This window comes from Solanum verrucosum, unplaced genomic scaffold (assembly GCF_900185275.1).
Source record: "Solanum verrucosum unplaced genomic scaffold, falcon-dt-bn FXZP01000280.1, whole genome shotgun sequence".
In the NCBI taxonomy this organism is placed as follows: Eukaryota; Viridiplantae; Streptophyta; class Magnoliopsida; order Solanales; family Solanaceae; genus Solanum; species Solanum verrucosum.
In genome coordinates, this window is record NW_026019982.1 from 209,026 (window position 1) to 228,921 (window position 19,896).

Genomic DNA, 19,896 nt, shown 5'->3' on the forward strand with positions numbered 1-19,896 from the left:
CATCATTAAAATATAAATGGGATAAATAATCTCATGACTACTTAGTACCTCCAACCAAACGCACGATAAAATAATTTAACAGTTTATCCTAAAATTATTTTACCTTATACCTCATACCAAACTACCCATAAAGGTCAAATAAAAATTAAAAAATACGACAATGACCTAGCACGATAAAGAACTCTTCGAAAATCGAAAAGTATGAAATGTCTAAATTAAAAGCACAATGAGATCGAAAAGTATGAAATGTCTAAATTAAAAGCACAATGAGAGCATGGGAGATTCGTTAGCGGAAGACAAATCGTACGGAGAACAATGGCATATCTGAAATATCTACCTCAACCAAGGGTAATAATTTCCAGTGGTCAGAGATGGGTCGGGTTTGTCAGAACCATATAACTCCGACCCATGGTTGAGAACCCGATTTTGCCAAAGGTTCCAAAAGAGCAATTTTTACGCAAACGCAATCTTTTTGTTCGTCTTCTTCATTCTATAACAGTCTCTCAGACTCTTGTATCTTTCCGCAATTTTCCGTTCTCTCTGCTCCTTCTAAAAGGTATGATCATCTCCTTCTCTGCTTATTTTCACTCACAATCCTTACTGTTAACTGGAAATACTCGTTTGTGTATATGTATATATGCTTTTGTTGTATGTGTTTTCATGACCAATTTTGTGCATTTTAAACTCTATTTAGTGCGATTCTCATTTCGATTGTTGATCGTAAAGTTGTGTAACTTTTTTCCAATTGAATTACGCATCTACTGAAACACATCGATTTCGCTTGGAATAAATACTTGTACATTCTATCCCTTTCAAGTTTGCTTCTGTTTTGGTGAGTTTTCATTTTTTTGATAAATTGCATATCTAGATTTGTTGCCGGAGAAGAGTACAGTAGCTCGCGTCTAAGTTCAGTTTTAGTTGGACACGGTTCGAGCCCCAGCAGGGCCACTGGAGGCATTACAAACCGGCCGCGTCTCCAGGGCCCCGTGGAACTAACCGTGGTGGACCCGCCTTGAAACAGCAGGACCCGGTGGGTACAGCTAGTCGGGTTCGCAAAGCGACGCCCGGAAACCACGGTAAAAAAAAAAAAAAAAAAAAAAATTGGAAATGGATTTTTTTTTTATGTTGTAAGCATTCGGCTTGGAGTTAGGGATCTAGAGATGGAATTTGGAAATGAAAATGTAATTTTGGACAGTAGTTTTTCCCCAATTTTTGCGAGTATTATTTCTGAATTTTTGTGGATCAGAAATGTTGAGTGTAATGGTGATTTCTTCTGTTTGTTAGGTGGCATTGATAATAGAATGTAAAACAGGATCAGTTAAGCACTACATGGATGTGTGATCATTGGTTTGATTTGCATTGTAGAGTCCAGCTTATGTGAAACTGTGTTCTGGAAGGGTCTGCTGCTTGAAAGGCTGTTCTTGAAGGGTCTTCGAGAAATAGAGGACCCTTCAGGCTGGATTTTTGGTTTGTTTGAAGCGGTTAGTCACAGTAAGATAAGTTTTGTTGTATAAGCGGTGGGTATAGCGGTTGTCGGTTTGCTGAACATGCCAGCTGTACAAAAGCTTTATAACGCTTGTAAAGCATCACTTTCACCTAACGGACCGGTTTCCGAAGACGCTCTTGAGAAAGTCCGTTCCCTATTGGGTATGTATTTTTGTTGATTAATTACTTAATAAATGTTGTCATATTTATTTCTAGATTTCTAATCACATCATGGTTTAAATGGTTATTTAATTTGTGTTCTATATTAACTGCTCAAGTTACTTCTAGATGTGATAAAAAATAGTTATCTGGAAGATCATGTGGTAAAATTTTATCCATCTTCTTATGTTCAATGAGAATCGCCTAAACCTATTGGAGTGACTATCATTTTGTCCAGTTTGAGATTGGAAGCTATAGCTTCTCTTGAATCTAACTTAGGTTTGATAGATGCAATAGTTTTATGATAACAAGGCATTAGAAAGATTAGATTGTAAAAGTAAGCATGAGATTTTGTAACACTATATGTATATATATATGAGATTTTACTTCTGCATTGTTGTTCTTCTCTGAATTGTTGGCTTCCCAATTTTTTTTGACTTCGTAACCATGAATAGTCAAGAGAGAAAATTTGAAGAAAGGAATAAGCTAGTTAATAACTTGCTGATTCGAGGGCCAAAAAATTACGTAATTGTTAAATTTTGATGAAATTTAGAGTCATATGTTGTAAGATGAATATTCAAACTAATAAAGTACACCATTTCCATGAAAAAATGTGATTCCCCCTTTTTTTGTTCCTCCTTTTTATAATAATGTATAGATATTGTTTACGCCTTACAAGCACAAGATCCATAAAAATAGTTTTTTTACCGAACTTAGGACTATCATTAGGAATAAAAAGTTGTGTCTTTACCTGAATGATTATGGACAATTCTGTAGATCTTTTGGTAAGGATTATACGAAATTCTCAAGTGACAATTTGAAGTATGAAATCAGGAATATATGTACTTGCATGCGAACTCTTTATACCTAGTTTCTCATTTCTTGAGGTAACCAAAGGGCTGCAGCTTCTTGTTGAATTATATACATGTAGTAAAATTATGTTCAATTTTTTTGTAGCTATTGCTGATTCAACAAACTAACATATATGATGAGAATTGGTGATGTTTTTATGAACAATCATGAATGATAAATTGTAACAATCATATCATGCTTCATCTTTACAATTTGCAGATTGATCTCTAATATGCTCCATATAAATCGAAAAGAATTTGAGAGCAGATATCTCTAGTATTAAAGGAATTGTGAAATAAATGAATGAAAGTAATAGAAAACTTTAAACCATCAGAGAAACAATGATCATCAGTTGAACCCATGCTTGAATTTTCTGTCAGAAGTTGGTATTCTCACTGAAAGCCCATTTTGTTTACCAAACGAAGGAGATGTGACCTTTCAACTCAATATAATGGTACCAAATTGAGCTTTTTGAAGACTTCATAAACGTATGCTAAAATCTAATAAATAAGCAATTATAGGGGAAGGGGGAAAGTTCGAAACCTTAGAATTAAGAACACATAAATAGATATAAAGATATCTGATAAAGACACAATTACAGGGGAGGGGGAAAAGTTATATGGTTGGTATTAGATTGAAGGGTTAAAAATCCGTTCAACTTTACGTGGACATTTTAGTCATTCAACTTTTAAATTTGTGGCTTTCCACTTTTAGAATATTATAGATTATAGATATAGATAGATATGTGTTGGTGAAGGTTTAGTAACTTTATATATGTTTTGATGGATTTTTGTGAAGTAACCACATTCTATCCTTTTCCTTCGCCATTGGTGGATTGAGACTAATGGAGGGTCGTAATATTATCTCTAAAATGTAAAGAAGCTTGAAGAATGAGTGTTTAACCATTGATCACACTGTTTGGTTTCTTTGTTAAGTAATGAATAAGATTGCTTATAGCTTATCTACAAGATCAAGTGGAAAACATTTATCTAAACACTCTTTGAGGAAAATATCCTCTTTTTGTAATGGTTCAATTGGTTAATGTATGTAGGATGTCGCCAGATAGAGAAATCAATACGTCAAGTCTTTTAGTGAGTAAATCTTAAAAGCATCACTGGATTGCTTCATGTCAGCTTCCAAAAGATGTGAAATTTTATCTGATCAATTCATTTCTGACGCATTTATCACATTTTGCAAAATACGATATATTAAAGCTGGGAGCAATTCCATGGAGCAGCTATTTGGAGATAGGATGGTTTTTAATTTTTTTCTTAATATATTTCTTTTGTGGTGGTGGTAGTTGGGGACAGATTTAGATTGGTCTTACTGTGGAGGTAAAAATTGGAAGTTTGTATGATTTAATCAGTAATAGGAATTGAGAATTTAGTTGACATTATAATTTACAGCAGTGAAATGTGGAAAGCTTCAAGGGATTAACGATGTTATATTTTTTGGAAAAAATGAGATTGAGACCTCTGCTTTGTGTTAGGGTTCTAAACATGGGATGTAAATTTATCCCATATCCAGTCTCAGTTTCAGAAAGACAACTGAAGCAGTCAATATGGTTTTGCAAGCAGTCTTTATTTAACGTTTGGCTTGTTCGGTATTTGACATGGAGTTGGGTTGGACAGTTATTCGGTTCAGTTTGAGGTGCTACTTTTCTCATGGATAGCACCGTGCACTTGTAATCATATTTTTGTGTTTCTCATTCTTTTTTTTTAAAGAAAATAAAAATAAATATTGCATAGAACTGCAAAATTCATGATTTAAGATGATCTTGAATTTCTTCCTCAAGTCTCTAAACTCTCATTTACAGCAACTTTATTTGGGCCATGAGTTAAACTGTCAATTTTGTGATCATTGGCCTTCCCATGAAAATTCAGGCTCATTTTGGCCTATGTTTCCACAAATGACTTATATTACTAACATTTGGGCTACAGATAAAATCAAGCCCTCTGATGTAGGTCTTGAGCAAGAAGCACAACTTGTACGGAGTTGGAATAGTACTCTGCACGAGCGCAATGGAGGACTGCAGCCACCGCCACCGCCACCAATCAAATACCTGCACTTACATGAATGTGACAGCTTCTCTGTAAGTGTTGCATAATGCTTTTACCTTTTTTCTTCTTTCCTTTTTTTTTTTTCTAAAGAGGGTTTAGGGTGGGGGTTGTAGAGGAGTGCTGATATTTGGAGAATATGGATGACTAATATCAATTTGTAGGGGTTCCAGCTGTAGAGAAATGATGCATAATTGGATCTTTTCTCTTGTTTGGTGTTTTTCGCAGATGGGGATATTTTGCATGCCACCTTCCTCTATCATACCTCTACACAATCACCCTGGAATGACAGTTTTAAGTAAGCTGGTATATGGTTCCTTTCATGTGAAAGCCTATGATTGGATCAATATTCCAGATCCTTTGGTTCCATTGGAAGGTGCGTAGTCTTTAATTAGATGTGTAGGATGTACTTGGTGGATATGCGATATCATTTCATTGCACAATATAGAGTATTCGGATTAGATGTTTTTGATGTGCTTGTTTTCTGCTATGTTATTTCTAATTGAGTGGCAGGTCCTTTCTCATCTCTGGTTCTGTTGGCATGTTTTTTCAGGCCTTTTCTTTTTGTCAGATTTATTTTTTAGTTTGAATATGATAACTCAGAATCGTGTATTTGTTTCATGATATGCCTATTTTTGCCTTATGAACTCATCCTTTTCGAATTCAACCATAAAACTTACTGACTGAGAGCTAGGTATAAAGATTACAACTAAATTTGAGGGTTTAATTGCATCATCTGCAGAATCCGTGCTTGCTTGTACTAATAATCACTTTGTTAAGTTGTAAGTTGAGTAGACTTGCAAAGTCAAGGGTTCAGTTCACATCTTGTGCAGAATTTTGTATCCCATGCTTCAACTGGAATGCAAAATGTGAGAACTCTGTGCACATAATTATATTACTTGTAGATAGTTGACTGCAACTGGGTGACCAAAGAATATGAATAGAGAGATACTAGTTTTTATTTTATGTCAATCAGAAGGAGTTGTTACGAGTTTATTTTTTCTATTTTCTTTATTAGTTCTAGTTTATTTAAGGTATTATTTTTTGGGATTAAGGTTCGTTATACAGGATTCTACTGCTACTTCTTCTCGACCTCTTGAATTCATATACAGTTACATATATACATATAATATACACACGTCGCAGTTTGCTATCTTCAGCTGCTCACTCCTAATGTTGCTTTCTCAGGTGCAAGACCGGCAAAGCTTGTTAAAGACTGTGACATGACTGCTCCATGTGGGACAACTGCTCTGTATCCTACTTCTGGAGGCAACATCCATTGTTTCAAAGCCATAACTCCTTGTGCTATTTTTGACATCCTTTCTCCACCTTACTCTTCTGAGGATGGACGGCATTGCACTTATTTCCGGAGGTCTCCAGTAGTGGATCTACCAGGTAGTTGCACTGTTAGAAATTTTGCACAGATATGAATTGTATTGAAAATCTGAAGTATTTTGACATGCTTTTTTTTTTTTTAAGGTGAACTCGAGGTGGATGGAGTGACATCCTCCAACGTGACTTGGTTGGAAGAGTTTCAACTTCCTGATGACTTTGTGATCCGTAGAGGGCAATACAAAGGCCGTGTCATCAAAACTTGACGTGTTTCATTTTTTTGGTTCTGTCCAACTTTTATGATGCATTCAGGTAAAATGAGTAACGTGTCTACCGCCGGTCTGAGAATAATGATTATGATTTTATATTGGTGAGAAAATAGGGGCATTTGAGATGTACATATCATTATATACCATTACACTAATTTACTGACCTCACCTTAAAATAGTTAACGGTTGGTTAGACAGTATAAATGAAGTTTTGATCCATAAAAAAAACAGCTCTCTTTGTGCCTGCTGTTTTGCCTCATGTCGGTGGATAATGAGTTCTATATGGTTTGCCTCACTATTTTGTGTTTTTTTTAAGGGGGTGGGGGGTTAAGTCTAGAGCCCTACTCTGGTTATGGAGTGTGGGTAGCTGAGAAATAGGTTAGCAAACTGGTTGTGTGTGTGTGTGGGGGGGGGGGGGGGGGGGGGTTAAGTTTAGAGCCCTATTCTAATTATGGAGTGCGGATAGCTGAGAAGTAGGTTAGCAAACTAGTAAATTGGGGGGGGGGGGGGGGGGGGGGGGGTAAGTCCAGAGCCCTACTCTGCTTATGGTAGCTAAGAAGTAGGTTAGCAAACTGGTGAGCGGAGGGGGGGTTAAGTCAAGAGCCCTATTTTGGTTACAAAGTGCGGGTAGCCAAGAAGTAGGTTAACAAACTGGTGAATCGCTGGAGGGTGGGGGGGTAAGTCCAGAGCCCTATTATGGTTACAAATTTGCGGGTAACCGACAAGTAGGTTAGCAAACTGGTGAGGAGGGGGAGGGGGGGGGGGGGGGGACCAAATACATTTGGGGGTTAATTATATCTTATTCCAAAAGTTTTCCCAATTACATAAATCTTGGAATTTTCATTGCTTTCGGATTCATTCTTTGGTTGTTTGATGTTGCAAATGATATGTCACTTAATGGGAGGGATGTATCCATATCCGAGAGGGGATATCCCTCCAGACATCTATTGGGAGGGAACCTCCTTTCAGAGTGTGATTCGTCCTTTCCAATGCGGTTAATTGCTATTAGGCTTTTTAGGAAAGTTCCCCTTTGCCTATGCATTTAGAATTGGGTCAATCACGTTTATTAGAAGTCGACAATAGAGTGGTTCTACCAGCAAAGAGCCATATACATTTTATTGTAACATCTGTTGATGTACCTCATAGTTGGGTTGTACCTTCCTTAGGAGTCAAATGTGATGTTGTACTCAGACCTCTATTTTGGTACAACGAGAAGGAGTTTACTATGGTCGGTGTAGTGAGATTTGTGGAACTGCCATCCCGGTCGACGAGAGCCGTCATATAATTGATTGTCCTGTCGGGTCTAATCAGCTAACCTTACCCTGCAAGGCCTAATATTGTGTACCCCTTTTGAACGGTTTCATTCTATTATATAAGGATGTATTTGGGAGGAAACTTTTGTATTTTTTTTAAATGGTAGGAAATTTTAGAGATTATGATATCAAGAGTCGTGTATTTATGTAATTTTTCCAAAAATGTATTAAAAGATTTGTCTTAGGATTGATGGTTAAGGAAATGACTTACAACCAGGGGCAGAGCCACCTTGTACAATGGGGGTTCATCCGAACCCCCATCGACGGAAAATTATACTATTTATACATGGTTAAAATAATTTTTTATATATATGTAGTAGATGTCGAACCTTCTTCGGCTACTTCATGTGTTTGTTTCTACAAATTTTGAACCCTCTTATTGAAAATTTTGGCTCCGCCTCTGCTTACAACCCTAAATGAGTTCTAGCATCTTGAATAGTAACTAATAAGTTACAAGGTATAATTAGATATTTGTCCTCGTATATAATTTAGGTTGTTTGGTTAGAAACAAGTTATCTCAGGATTAATTATTTTGAGACCATGCATATGAGATAACTTATCTCATCACTATGGTATACATGGTGAGATAAGTAATTCTAAGACTATCTAATTCCTCCAACCAAATGTAGGATAAAATAGTGTTATATTTTATCGTTGAAATTATTATACCATATACATCATACCAAATGACTCCTAAAGTTTTCTTAATCTTAGTAGACTTGTTCTTAAGTCCCATCTTGATTAATTTCTTCTCACTTGTGTCATCCAATTTTTTTTGGCTTTGGTTTACTTTGTTTTACATTACTAGTTTGGAATATGGGGATGAATCTCTATTCTTGTCGTCTTTCATGTTGTATTAATTTATCACCTTTTAAATAGTAAAAATATCCAAAGATTTTTTGTCAAAACCCTACTGAATACGTGTTCTAACTTATACGAGTGAGTCTCACGTGATTTTTAAGTAAAAGGATACTCAAAATCAATTGCATCGTAGCAATATCAAAGAGAAATCGAGATGATAAGACGATTTCAAAAAAATTAGTTTTAATTATACAAAGCTAAAATAATCAATATGACATAAATTTTATAAAATAACTGATTGAACCATACTATTGACACCCTTAATTTGTGGGATAGAAGAAACCATATAGTACTTTTTTATATAAGCTAGCTTAACAGAAAGGAAACTTAACAAAACACTTTAAGCCCATATAATATAGAGTTTACAATCACTCAGCAACCACCACCATCTCCGCCACAGCCACCACCTCCACCACCGCTACCGCCACATCCACAGCCACCACCACCAGCACCACTAGCATACATGATGACACCACCAGTACCATCAAAATTAGAACCACAATTAGCACCAATAGACTTGGACTTGATTTTCTTTTTCTTCTTAGATACTTTGTCATTTTCAGGATGATCAGTACATGAAAATACCACTATTGACACCACTAAAACAGAGAAAATGATAACATAGAGCAAGAACAAGACTCCATAGTAACTAATAATAGCACTAGCTTTACTAGAATTGTCATCAACATTCAAAGAAGAAACCAGGAACCTAGCCATTATATTATATACTTTCTCCTATACAACATGAATGCATTTATAGAGGACTCATAACTCATTTCCTACATAGAGTGCAATAATTACTCCCTCCATTTTAATTTGCTCGTCTTATTGCCTTTTTTAGTCTATTTAAAAGAATGTATCTTTTCTTTTCGACAACGGTTTAATTCCAACATTTCACCTGACATGCTTAAGATTACCAGATTAATCATGAACATGTAGGTACATTACACATCTTTAGTTTAAAATTATAAGATTCAAAAGTTTCTTTATTTTATTCCGTGTCCAGACAAACTAGGCATTTGTCCATGTTTCATTGTGAATTTTTTTAAAAAAAGTATTTTTTGCTTTCAAAGTGAAAAATAATATTCGAAAATTGGAGTTATGTTTAGCCAGTATAATAAGACAGACAAATTGAAACGAATGAAGTATATTATAACTGTTGGTAAGGATCATGCCACATAACTTTACTATTTTTTCTAATTTTTGACAGACTGACTATTTTTTAATTTTTAAAGTAATAATTTTCCTCATTAGAAATATTTTTACTTTTAGAAAATAAGTAATTTACATGATCCTAATACTGTTATTGACCAACTCTTCTAGTAATCTTTGACCATTAATTTTCTAAAAGAATCCATAGTCTTCATATCTCTATTGGCCATCAAGATTGTCAGGGATCTCAAGAATAGAAATTGCTAAGAACTGGACGAAATTTTTTGGAGCTTTCGATTAGAGTTGGAGTCAGAATTTTTAGTTTATGATTTTCAGATCACAATTTCTCGGCTCATTCTTTAATAGGCACATGGTCAGAGCCCTAGCTCCTCAAACTGCTTGGGAGCTTACAATTTCATGTTCTATTTCACTCCTCGATAGGGTTCTCTTCACCCTTCCCTCACAGTACTACTTCTTTATTGGTCATCTAGGAGTATTTAGTCTTGCAAGGACTCTTACAAGGTGGTCCTTGCTGATTCACATGGGATTCCACGTGCCCCATGCTACTCTGGTCATTATTGAATTTTGCAAAAGGAAACAAATACTTTTACATTTGTGATGAAAAAATAATATCTTATATGTGATGGAAGGGGTCTAGACTACCTTACATGTATTGAGACAATCCTCCCTCTCGAACTAATTTTTAAGATTGAGTTACGTCAAATGTCCATTTAAAATGGTATCAGAGTCAGACCTCTGAAGTGCACTCAGATAGATCATCCATTTAAAGCGGTATCAAAGTCCGAGTTTGATAGTCCTCCTACGAGTTTTTGGTCAAAAGCATCCCTCAACTTAAACTACATTCTTAAATTATCCTTCTTAACAGAAAACATCCCCCAAATATTTAAAACTTAACCACTTTCATCCTTTTGTTAAAAAATTTTGTCAAATAATTAATGGATTTTACACAAAAACATGTGCAGGTCACTGCTCTCAGTAAAAAATTTCCCACATAATTTCATTATCCGTTGGAAAAAGGTTCCCCCCCCACTGCCACCCTAATTTATTTATTTTTGAGACCCTTATTTGCTGAAAAGAAATAAAATTAGGATGGTGTTGCAAAGAGATATGATATGCTCTTCTTTTCCTTTACCAACTTAATGAAGCAGGAGCTTGATTTCACATTATCTTCACCTTCTGTAAAGTCAAAATGTAATTAGATCAACAATTTTTTGGGGCAATTTGATATTTGAAGTGATCAAGATTCTGAATTTCATATATGGCACTCGAGTTTTTTTCTCCATTATTAAAAGTAGAAGTCTCAGGACACCACCATTTCTTGCAAATTCAATGAGAAAAAAATATTTCAACTGGAAATTTTTTAATATCAAATCAAATAAAACATAAATTAAAACAAAGTTGCTAATAAAAGGATCTACATAATACCAAGTGTTGTTGTCAAAAAGAATTCACAATAGTATTTTACATGTATCACAGAATGAAGAGATTTTTTTAATCTTTGGTGATATAGGGAGTTTTGTTGAGAGTAGTATGAATTACACATATTTTTGTATGAATTTTGTTATATTTTTTGTCAAATTTTAACAAAAGGATGGAAGTTGTTAAGTTTAAAATATTGAAGGATGTTTTTTGTTAAGAATAATTTAAGTTAAGGGTATAGTTTAAGGATGTTTTTGGCCAAAAACACTCGTCATCCTGCATTGGAATCTTATGCAATATGAGTTGAATTCTCTGATGGTCACTCAATTAATAGTTATGACCTTGATAGTGACTTTCTGAGATAATTAACTATTAGTTGACTGATCATGTGAGAAATCAATCAGATGAAATATTACATAGATTTTCCATGATGTAGTAGATTGTACAAGTATTCTAGAATCTGGACTACTTTGGACAATTTCTTCCCCTTGAACCAAGGGTCTATCAAAAACAGTCTCTCTATCAGTCCCTTGATCTCTGAGGTAGACTCTATCGTCTCCAGACTCCACTTCGGGAGATTATACTAGATATGTCGTTGTTATTGTTGAGTAAATTGTACAAGTATTCTGGAATCTGGACTATTTTTCCCCTTGAACCAAAAGTCTATCAAAAACAATCTCTCTATATCTATGGTAGACAAGGAACACCTTTAGGAAGAATCAAAGTTTTTATCCTCTGCAAAGCTATCAATGCTTTATTCAAGATCTTTAGCAGTCGATCGTTCATTCTCCCTCCCCAGTGGCTTTCGAAAGCTCGACATGTTTACGCTCTTTCAAGTTCAAGAAAGAGATTTAAGTCCTTTATGGCCCTATCGTCTCCGGACTCGACTTTGTGAGACTATACTAGATATGTCGTTGTTATTGTTGAGTAAATTGTACAAGTAATGATCAATCAGAAAACATGGAATGTATCATAAAAACCAGAAAACTTTTTTATTATGAATCAAATCATATATAAGGAGACTTCAAGTTTACTCTTATAAATACCTGTACAAAGACTTTTATTCCATGGTGTAAATAATAAGAATATGAACTTGGGAACAAAACTTACATTTATAAACCCATCATAAACTGGAAAATGGAAGTGTAAAATCAGACAAAAACTGAATATTTTCAATCATCCTGCAACCAGTTGTATTAATAGGTCTTCTATTGAGCTTCTGGTATAGGTGTCAATGTCATCATTTCCTGGTAGATTCAAGATAAATTTTAGAAAACAGAGAAAAGGTTATGCATAAATATAGCAGACAATCAGCCAAGCCACTCCCAAAGTCAACGAGTTTGGGGGTTGGTCTTGGAAAGAGAAGTGCACAAACTTGAACACTGTACAACAACAAGAAACCTTACCTCTACCTTGAGAAGGTAGAGAGGTTGTTTCTGATAGACCCTCGGTTGAAGGAGCGATAAAAAAAAGAGGCAGCAGAAACAACAGCAAGAAAATAAGATGTCTCTCACAAACTTGAACACGGTGTGAGAGGGAATTTACCTCAGTATATCGCAAATGCTGTTGATGTCCCTTTGTTGTTTTAACAATTGTTTCCCACTTGGGATCACTAGATAGTGGCTTACAAGATTGGTTGTTAGGATTTATTCCTGTCCCAACATATGATCTTGAAGATGGATTTTTCGTGGACAGTGAAGGCAAAGTACGGCAAAGCCACGAATCTGATGGAGATTTTGGTAAAGGAGGGGGAGCAGGAAGCTTTGAATGTGCTATGCGTGAGTTCTCTAACTTTTCTTTTCGTACTGTTTGCTTTCTGGTACTTCGTTTAACATCTTCTTTGGGTTTCACTGAGGCGACTGCATCCTGGTAATGGTCTTGAGCTTGTTCAGAAGCTGTCGGTGCCATCATTTCCCCTCCATTGTTCAATTTTTCCGCTGATGATGGTGGAAAATAACTAAGTGAAGAATCCACTGAGGGATTTTGTTCTTCCATCTTTTTAAGAATATCTTGATTCTCATCCTGTAAGTTAAATGGTCTCTCCGCTTTAGGAGGTGATTTCATAATTGGAGATTCCACCTTATGTACAATATCTACTTGCAGAGTTTTCTCTGCCAGAGGAGCTGTTAAATCCGCTTCACCTGCAATGTTCTGATACTCAAATAATTCTTGAAAGCGATCATTTGTGTCCTCATGTGCATGAACTGTGACAAATCCAGCCACTGACTCAGATTTGGACTGCTGCAATAAGTTAAAGCCATAAGTGATAAAGAAAATGTGGGAGAGGAAGTTAGCACAACATAAGTGGCTGCAGTAGAGCAACAGAAGTGACGGGAAGAAAGACGGTGGAAATTGATACCTCATTCTCGGATCCACTGCAAGAAGCGGTAGATGATGATCCAGTCTGTGTTCTACTGGCAGGAGACATGGGTACTCTGGTTCTAGCACTCATTCCAGGTACAGGATTCATAAGACAAAACGAACTTTTCAAGCAAAACCGAGGCAACAATCCACAAACTTTAGTAGGTAGATTTTCATCATAACAACTATCATCATCACTTTCTTCTTCATAATTATCATGGAATTGGGAATAACGAAGTGCAAAACTAGGTCCATAACGCAGCTGAGGCCGCTTATCCCCATTTACTACCTTCTTGGGTTGTCTTGGTTGCTCCTGAACAGCTGGTTGCTTCCTGGGAGCATAGTGGGGCATTTCTAAGGACTTTTCTGAAGCGATGGCCTTGGCAGCTGGCAGAAACCGATCAATCATGAAATCTCTAGCTTGTGGATCTCTTAAAGAAGTACCAAATGGTTTTGCTTCTGGTTCGTCTAATCCACTTAAGCCGCTTACACTACAATTCACGAAGAATGATTCAGTTCTTGAAAGTGTATTGGGGGCATCCATATATACTTCATCAGCATCTTCTGAATCACATTTTTCCATATCCTGTATCATATCTTTTGAGCAGTCAATACTCTCAATCTTCTTCACCTTTTCGTCCAAATTCATGTATTTCGGTGTGGAATGTTGAGCATTTCCTATTTGGCTTTCACTAACATTTTGACTTTCATGAGCTTTAATAGAATCCTGGTTATCTTTCAGCTTCCTCCCTGGGGGAAGTCTCGGGGCAATAGGTGGTTTCTCAGTAGCACGAATTTGCCGTTTGCTTTCATACTTAGGTTTTCCAGGGCTCTGTTCCCAGCGGAAAGGCACGACTCCTGGATTCCTCACTGGGCCTGATTTCAGTTCTGATTTGTAGCGAGGAGGATGAGTCACGGTGGGGAGAGAATATTCAGTCTTCTTTGTCTCATCACTCCCAGAAGTCACTGTTGGAGAGACTCGTCTTACTGACAGAAACGGTTGATCTAAATTCAGTTGCTTGTCCTCCATGAGATTCTTTAGCAACATAGGAACACCTTATTTCTGCAGGTATAACCATCAATCTGTCACACTTACTGCTAGTGCTATATATAACAATACCAACAATATAACAAATGATACTTTTCCCAATATTAACAACAAAATACTTAATAATAAAACACTATTCAAACCATCTGCTACACTTTACTACTTGTAACAACAGATGAATTAATCAATGCATATTGATGTTACTCTTCGGAACACTTCATAACTGAGTTAATGCAAGTTTGTACTTTTCAGCTTACTTCCGCTTCTCTAAGAAAAACAACAATCATCGATATCCCTAGTCCAGCCTATGTTTGTTCCACCCTATTTAGGTCCGTCATTCCAATACTAGATATTTTATGGCAAACTTACTAACGGTTCTTTAAAGCTAGAGATCTCAAGATCTCATAGTTATCCTACACGGAGATATAACAACAACAACATATCCAGAATAGTCCCACAAGTGGGGTCAAGAGAGGGTAGTAGATAAATGTTGTTAACCTGACAACAAATAAGTCCTGGCAAACACGAAACCCCAGTATAAGTGCAAAAACAACTATACTCTATTATCTAATCGCAAAAGCATTTTGTCTAAACCTTTACAGCATTCATTTACATTGGATAAGATCTCAAAGCAAACACCATACTTGTTAAAGACCCACATATTCAATCAGTTTGTTCTTGCAGCTGGCACCAATAGTTAGACAAGAATGCTAACATGTAGGGCCTTAACAGCACAAACTGTCATGTACATAGTTCATGAATTTTTGCCACTAGCTTAAAATTTCTACCACAACCAACTAATCTCACTTATAGACATGTGACTCTGCCCTCACCCGACCTAAATAGTGCGATCTTCCTGTCAACTAGACGGTGACAGTGCTAGGATTTTTACTAAGGGAACCCAAAAGTTATAAGCCCATCCAAACAGGCTTGAAGAAATAAACACACGAGAAAATCAAAAGAATTTAGTCTATATACATAAAAAACAGTAATTTTCAGGGGAAAGGGGATTTAGATGAACTCCCTTGCACCCCCCTAGCTCCGCCCATGCTACCAGATTCACACTCAACCATATCATACTTTAATATACTTGAATTGACTCATACAAATTGATATGAATAAAAGATTTGAAAGAACAAATGAGGTAAGTTTCTGGATCATCATATGGAAAAGCTTAGCTACAAGATTCGGAGGTAAAAATACAACTGCAGCTTCATACCAGTTTCCACAAAAAGTCCATTTACTTTGAAAACTACCAATTAAATTTTCAAAAAAATGATGCATTTCCACAAGCCTAACCTTAAAATTTTGATTCTTGAGGATCCAATCTTTGAACTCATGGAATCTTGATACTATTTCTATCTAAACCAACATGTTATCAATCCAAATTTTTCTTACCTTAATACATTATCCCATTTTCCCAAATCCAATAATCTCCATTTCTACATGCAACATATCTAACAAAAGAACACACAAAAAAGATAGAACCTTTGACCCTTCCTACCCCCAACACCCCCCACCCCCACCCCACACCCTCTTTTTCTTCCAGAGTTGCAAGACAATAAAAAAGATCAAATCTTGGAACTTCCCAGTAACTATAAAGAACTCTTAGACATCAAATAGAAATTGAACCATACCAAAATCCAAGAAATCCCTTTCAACAAAATTAGCAAAACCCCTCTAAAGAAATCAATGCTAATACATTATAGAAAGAAAGAAAAAAGAATAATACAGTGAGAAATTTTTGGTACCTTTGATAAAAAGATGATCTTGAAGTGCAAAGTGGCTTTCTTGGCTGAATGAATAAGCATAAACACTATGTATACATTAGCTGTAAAACACCCAAAAATCAGAAATCTTTAAAGAAATATGAGCTAAGAGAGAGGGAAAAAATAAGATAGAAAAACAATATAGATTAGCTAATACACAAAGACAAGAATAAAGGGCAAATTTCTTGATTCTCTTTGAAAGAACTGAAGCTTACCTGGAGAAACTCAAATTGTTTATTAAGTATACCAACACTTAAAAACTATATAACAAATACTGTACCAAATAATTTTTAAATTCAAATAAACAACTTGAAGTTAGCTAAAGAGAATCCATAAGTTCCATGATTCGTTAGGATTGGTAACGTAAGGTCTAACACTGTTATTTATATTTATTGTGAATTTTCATTTTAATAAAAAAAAATGCTAGTTACTTTGTTTCTTGACATAATTTGTGGAAAAAAAACTATTTAAAAAAAAATATTGAATAAGAAAAATAAATTGAAACAGAGAGTAATATTATTTAACTTTTTAGTCTTTTGGTTCTTGGATTTTAGATCATGTGATGGCATTTATTAAAATAGAGGTTAGGCCCCTCAAAAGTCAGTCATACACATGCATCATTGTCATTCATTTATAAGTTGTGTTATCTTGGGAAATAGAATTTTATTTACTTTATGAATCACTCAACTTGTCTTTTTTTACAAAAAAAAATAATAATTGGTCTATAATTATTCATCTATTAATTATTCTAGGTTCTTCAACACCTCATTCTTTAATTATTATGGGATTACTACTTTTAGCTAAAAATACCCCTTTTTCCCACTACAAAGGGTGAAAGATTAAATGATTAGCTTGTTCATTTTAGATTTCTATTTTACCATATAAGTATTTCTATGCATTGAATGTTTGTATTCAAATAATTTAACTTAATGATTTAATAAAATTAAAATATGTATAAACTTAATCATGATTAAATGATAAGAATGAATGTAACACCTATGTGTCATATATTTATTGACTTAATATAAATATTTGGTGATTATTCTATTAAGAATGTATTAATTTAAGGATGTATTTTACTTTATTGTTATTAATGGTACATTGTAAGACTAAATTTAATCACTAATACTTTCAATTTGATTTTGGAAAATTGATAAAAAAAAATATCTCTTTCGATTTGCTAAGTAAGAAAATAATAGGAAAAATATTTTTCAGTATATTTGACAGGTAAAAGGGAATCGAGGAAGTAATATTTTTCTTTAAGTTGGGTGTTTAAATTGGATTAAGGCTATGAAGCAATTTAGTACATTGTATTTTGATTTGTGGCAAATTAAAGGAGAGTTAATGTACGTGTACTTAAGTACTGTGGTTTTTAATAATTAGAGCATTAATTATTCTGGTTAGCTGGATCTATTCAATCTTAATTAAATTCATTAGCCCTCTGACTAAATGATTTAATAACATAGCAAAAATTATTCTGCTAAATCGATGCATGTGCAAGGTATTTTTATATTGTACTTTTGCAACTTTTGTAATGCACATATTAATAGTACTATGATAATCCAATTCCCAATTAATGGGGAAAAAATAATTAAAATTCAATAATTTTGTTTCGTTATTTAGCAATCAATGGTTAATCCACTTAAGAGTTAAATCTAAAGTATCTAGGGCTAGACCAAAACCGGATGAGGAGGATGTATGAGCTTGTTCATATTTTCGGTTTCAAGTTTCGATAAAGGAGATAAATTGTCGATGGTGAATAGAAATAATCTCTTTATCCATCCTTTACTTACATAGATCATACTGAATTTATGGATAGTAATGGTGGTGTTTAAGGAAGAAACATTATTCTTATTACGTTACCTTCTTTTATATTTCTTCATCTACAAAATATCTTGTATTATTTGAGAAAAAATAAATTACTTTCGTGGACAAAAAATGACAAATCATTTTCCTCATAGCTTCTACAAGTAAAAGAAATAGAGTCGTGGGCTCTATGAGAAGTACTAACAAAGGAAAATTGTTTTGAATTTGAAATTAAATTTTTTTATTTTGATGGCTTAACCAAGGAAAGTTGTTTTGAATTTTAAATTTTTTGTTTTGATGGCTTAACGTGCTTTAGAAAAAAACTTTCCTATAAGCTTCTTAAAATCATAAATATGATTATTTTAATGAAAAAGAAAATAAGCTTAATAAATGATATTTCATACTGATTGTTTTTTTTTAATATATCACCACTTCACCCACTTTCCTTTGCCTCCCCAACTCGCCCCACCCTAATTTTTTTAATATATCACCATTCATATAAGTTTCTTAATATAAATGATTTTTATTGTTAGTATAATAAAAATCAGAAAATAATATAATTTATATAATGTAATGAAGTTTTAATATGTTATTAGATTCTTCGATTATTGAAAACAATAAGATTTATATATAAACCTTATTAGATTACTCGGAATAGTAATAAGGCTAATATATGTTATTAGTATTAGATTTACAATAGTGTGTGTATATATATATATATTTATATATGTTTCAAATAAAAATAAAATACACATCACTTAATCATGTTAAATCAATAAAAGTTTATAATTGTGTTAGATGCAAACTCCATATATTGTATATTGTATTATATTTTTTAGGGAAAATTGTATGAAATATAAAACTATTAATTCAGATTAAATGTTATAGCCATAGTTTCTTTTATTTGTAATTTGCAGCAAACATTTCATGTTTTTTGCCATCCATTTGTATACCGAAATATACAAACGCAAGACCCATTTGTATATCGAAATATACAAATGCAGGACTCATTTGTATACCGAAATATACAAATTCAGGATCCATTTATATACCGAAATATACAAGTGCAGGACCCATTTGTATGCCGAAATATATAAATAGACCGAAATATACAAATACAAGACCCATTTGTATACCGAAATACACAAATGAAGGACCCATTTATATACCGAAATATAGAAATGCACGACCCATTTATATATTGAAATGCATATTTATGGCGCATGGGCCTCATTATACACTATTGCTTTTAGTACCCTTTTGGGTTCAGCTCCAAAGATTTTTTTAATAAGAAAGATTTTCATGTTTAAAATGTCTCTTTCTTACTAAAGTACCAATAATTTCCAACATATAACCCTACAGGTGACAGAAAAAAAAGCTGTAGGCTCCAAAAATAAGTACAAAGAAATGAAATTTAAGGGACAAATTAAATATGAAATTCATAATTTGAAAAGATCTTCTTTACTCTTTTTTTTGTTTTACTCATGTGGATAGATGTAGGGGTGTACTATTCGGATTAAACCGAATAATCAATTAAACCAAATTTTTATTTGGATTGATTTTTTGGTTTTTCGGATTAGTTTTGGATTAATAAATTACTTTATTTTGTTTTTTGGTTTGATTTCGGATTTTAAAAAATAAAAACCGAAAAAATCGATTTTATATATATATTTAAAAGTTTAGAATTAAGTTGGAGTTAACCACTTTTATCCCTTTTTGGTTATTGTCTTTCATGATAATTACGTTTATATTTTATGTCATCTATAATAGGTGTACTTATAAGTATTGTGTTTTAAGTTTTACTTATGATTTATATTAGAAAGTATATTTAAGGGATTAAATATTATTACTTTGGTTATGTTATTAATTATTGACATAACTGAATAACCAAACCGAAAAAAGCCGAACCGAATAGAGGAAAATCAAACTAAACCAAATTTATTTTGGATCGGATTGAATTATACTTTTACAAACCAAAAACCAAAAAATCCA

At 34.0% G+C, this 19,896-nt stretch overlaps 2 protein-coding genes across 3 annotated transcripts; one reads left to right on the forward strand and one right to left on the reverse strand.

Annotated features, from left to right (window-relative positions):
- Positions 1–471: 471 nt before the first annotated feature.
- On the forward strand, positions 472–6,352 carry LOC125817741 (plant cysteine oxidase 4-like). Its single transcript, XM_049497289.1, has 6 exons — positions 472–556; positions 1,285–1,647; positions 4,437–4,588; positions 4,782–4,929; positions 5,742–5,948; positions 6,033–6,352. The coding sequence occupies exons 2-6, from the start codon at positions 1,548–1,550 to the stop codon at positions 6,149–6,151; spliced, it is 726 nt and encodes a 241-aa protein (XP_049353246.1). The 5' UTR covers positions 472–556; positions 1,285–1,547; the 3' UTR covers positions 6,152–6,352.
- A 5,765-nt stretch (positions 6,353–12,117) lies between these two features.
- Positions 12,118–16,267, reverse strand: LOC125817738 (uncharacterized). Of its 2 annotated transcripts, none has more exons than XM_049497285.1 (4): positions 16,081–16,267; positions 13,280–14,344; positions 12,466–13,161; positions 12,118–12,167 (listed from the first exon to the last, which is right to left on the reverse strand). In XM_049497285.1, the coding sequence occupies exons 2-4, from the start codon at positions 14,327–14,329 to the stop codon at positions 12,129–12,131; spliced, it is 1,785 nt and encodes a 594-aa protein (XP_049353242.1). In that variant the 5' UTR covers positions 14,330–14,344; positions 16,081–16,267; the 3' UTR covers positions 12,118–12,128. The 2 variants fall into 2 exon arrangements, with proteins under 2 accessions (XP_049353242.1, XP_049353243.1); XM_049497286.1 differs by having other exon boundaries at positions 12,127–12,167; positions 12,466–13,158.
- Between the last annotated feature and the right edge of the window lie 3,629 nt (positions 16,268–19,896).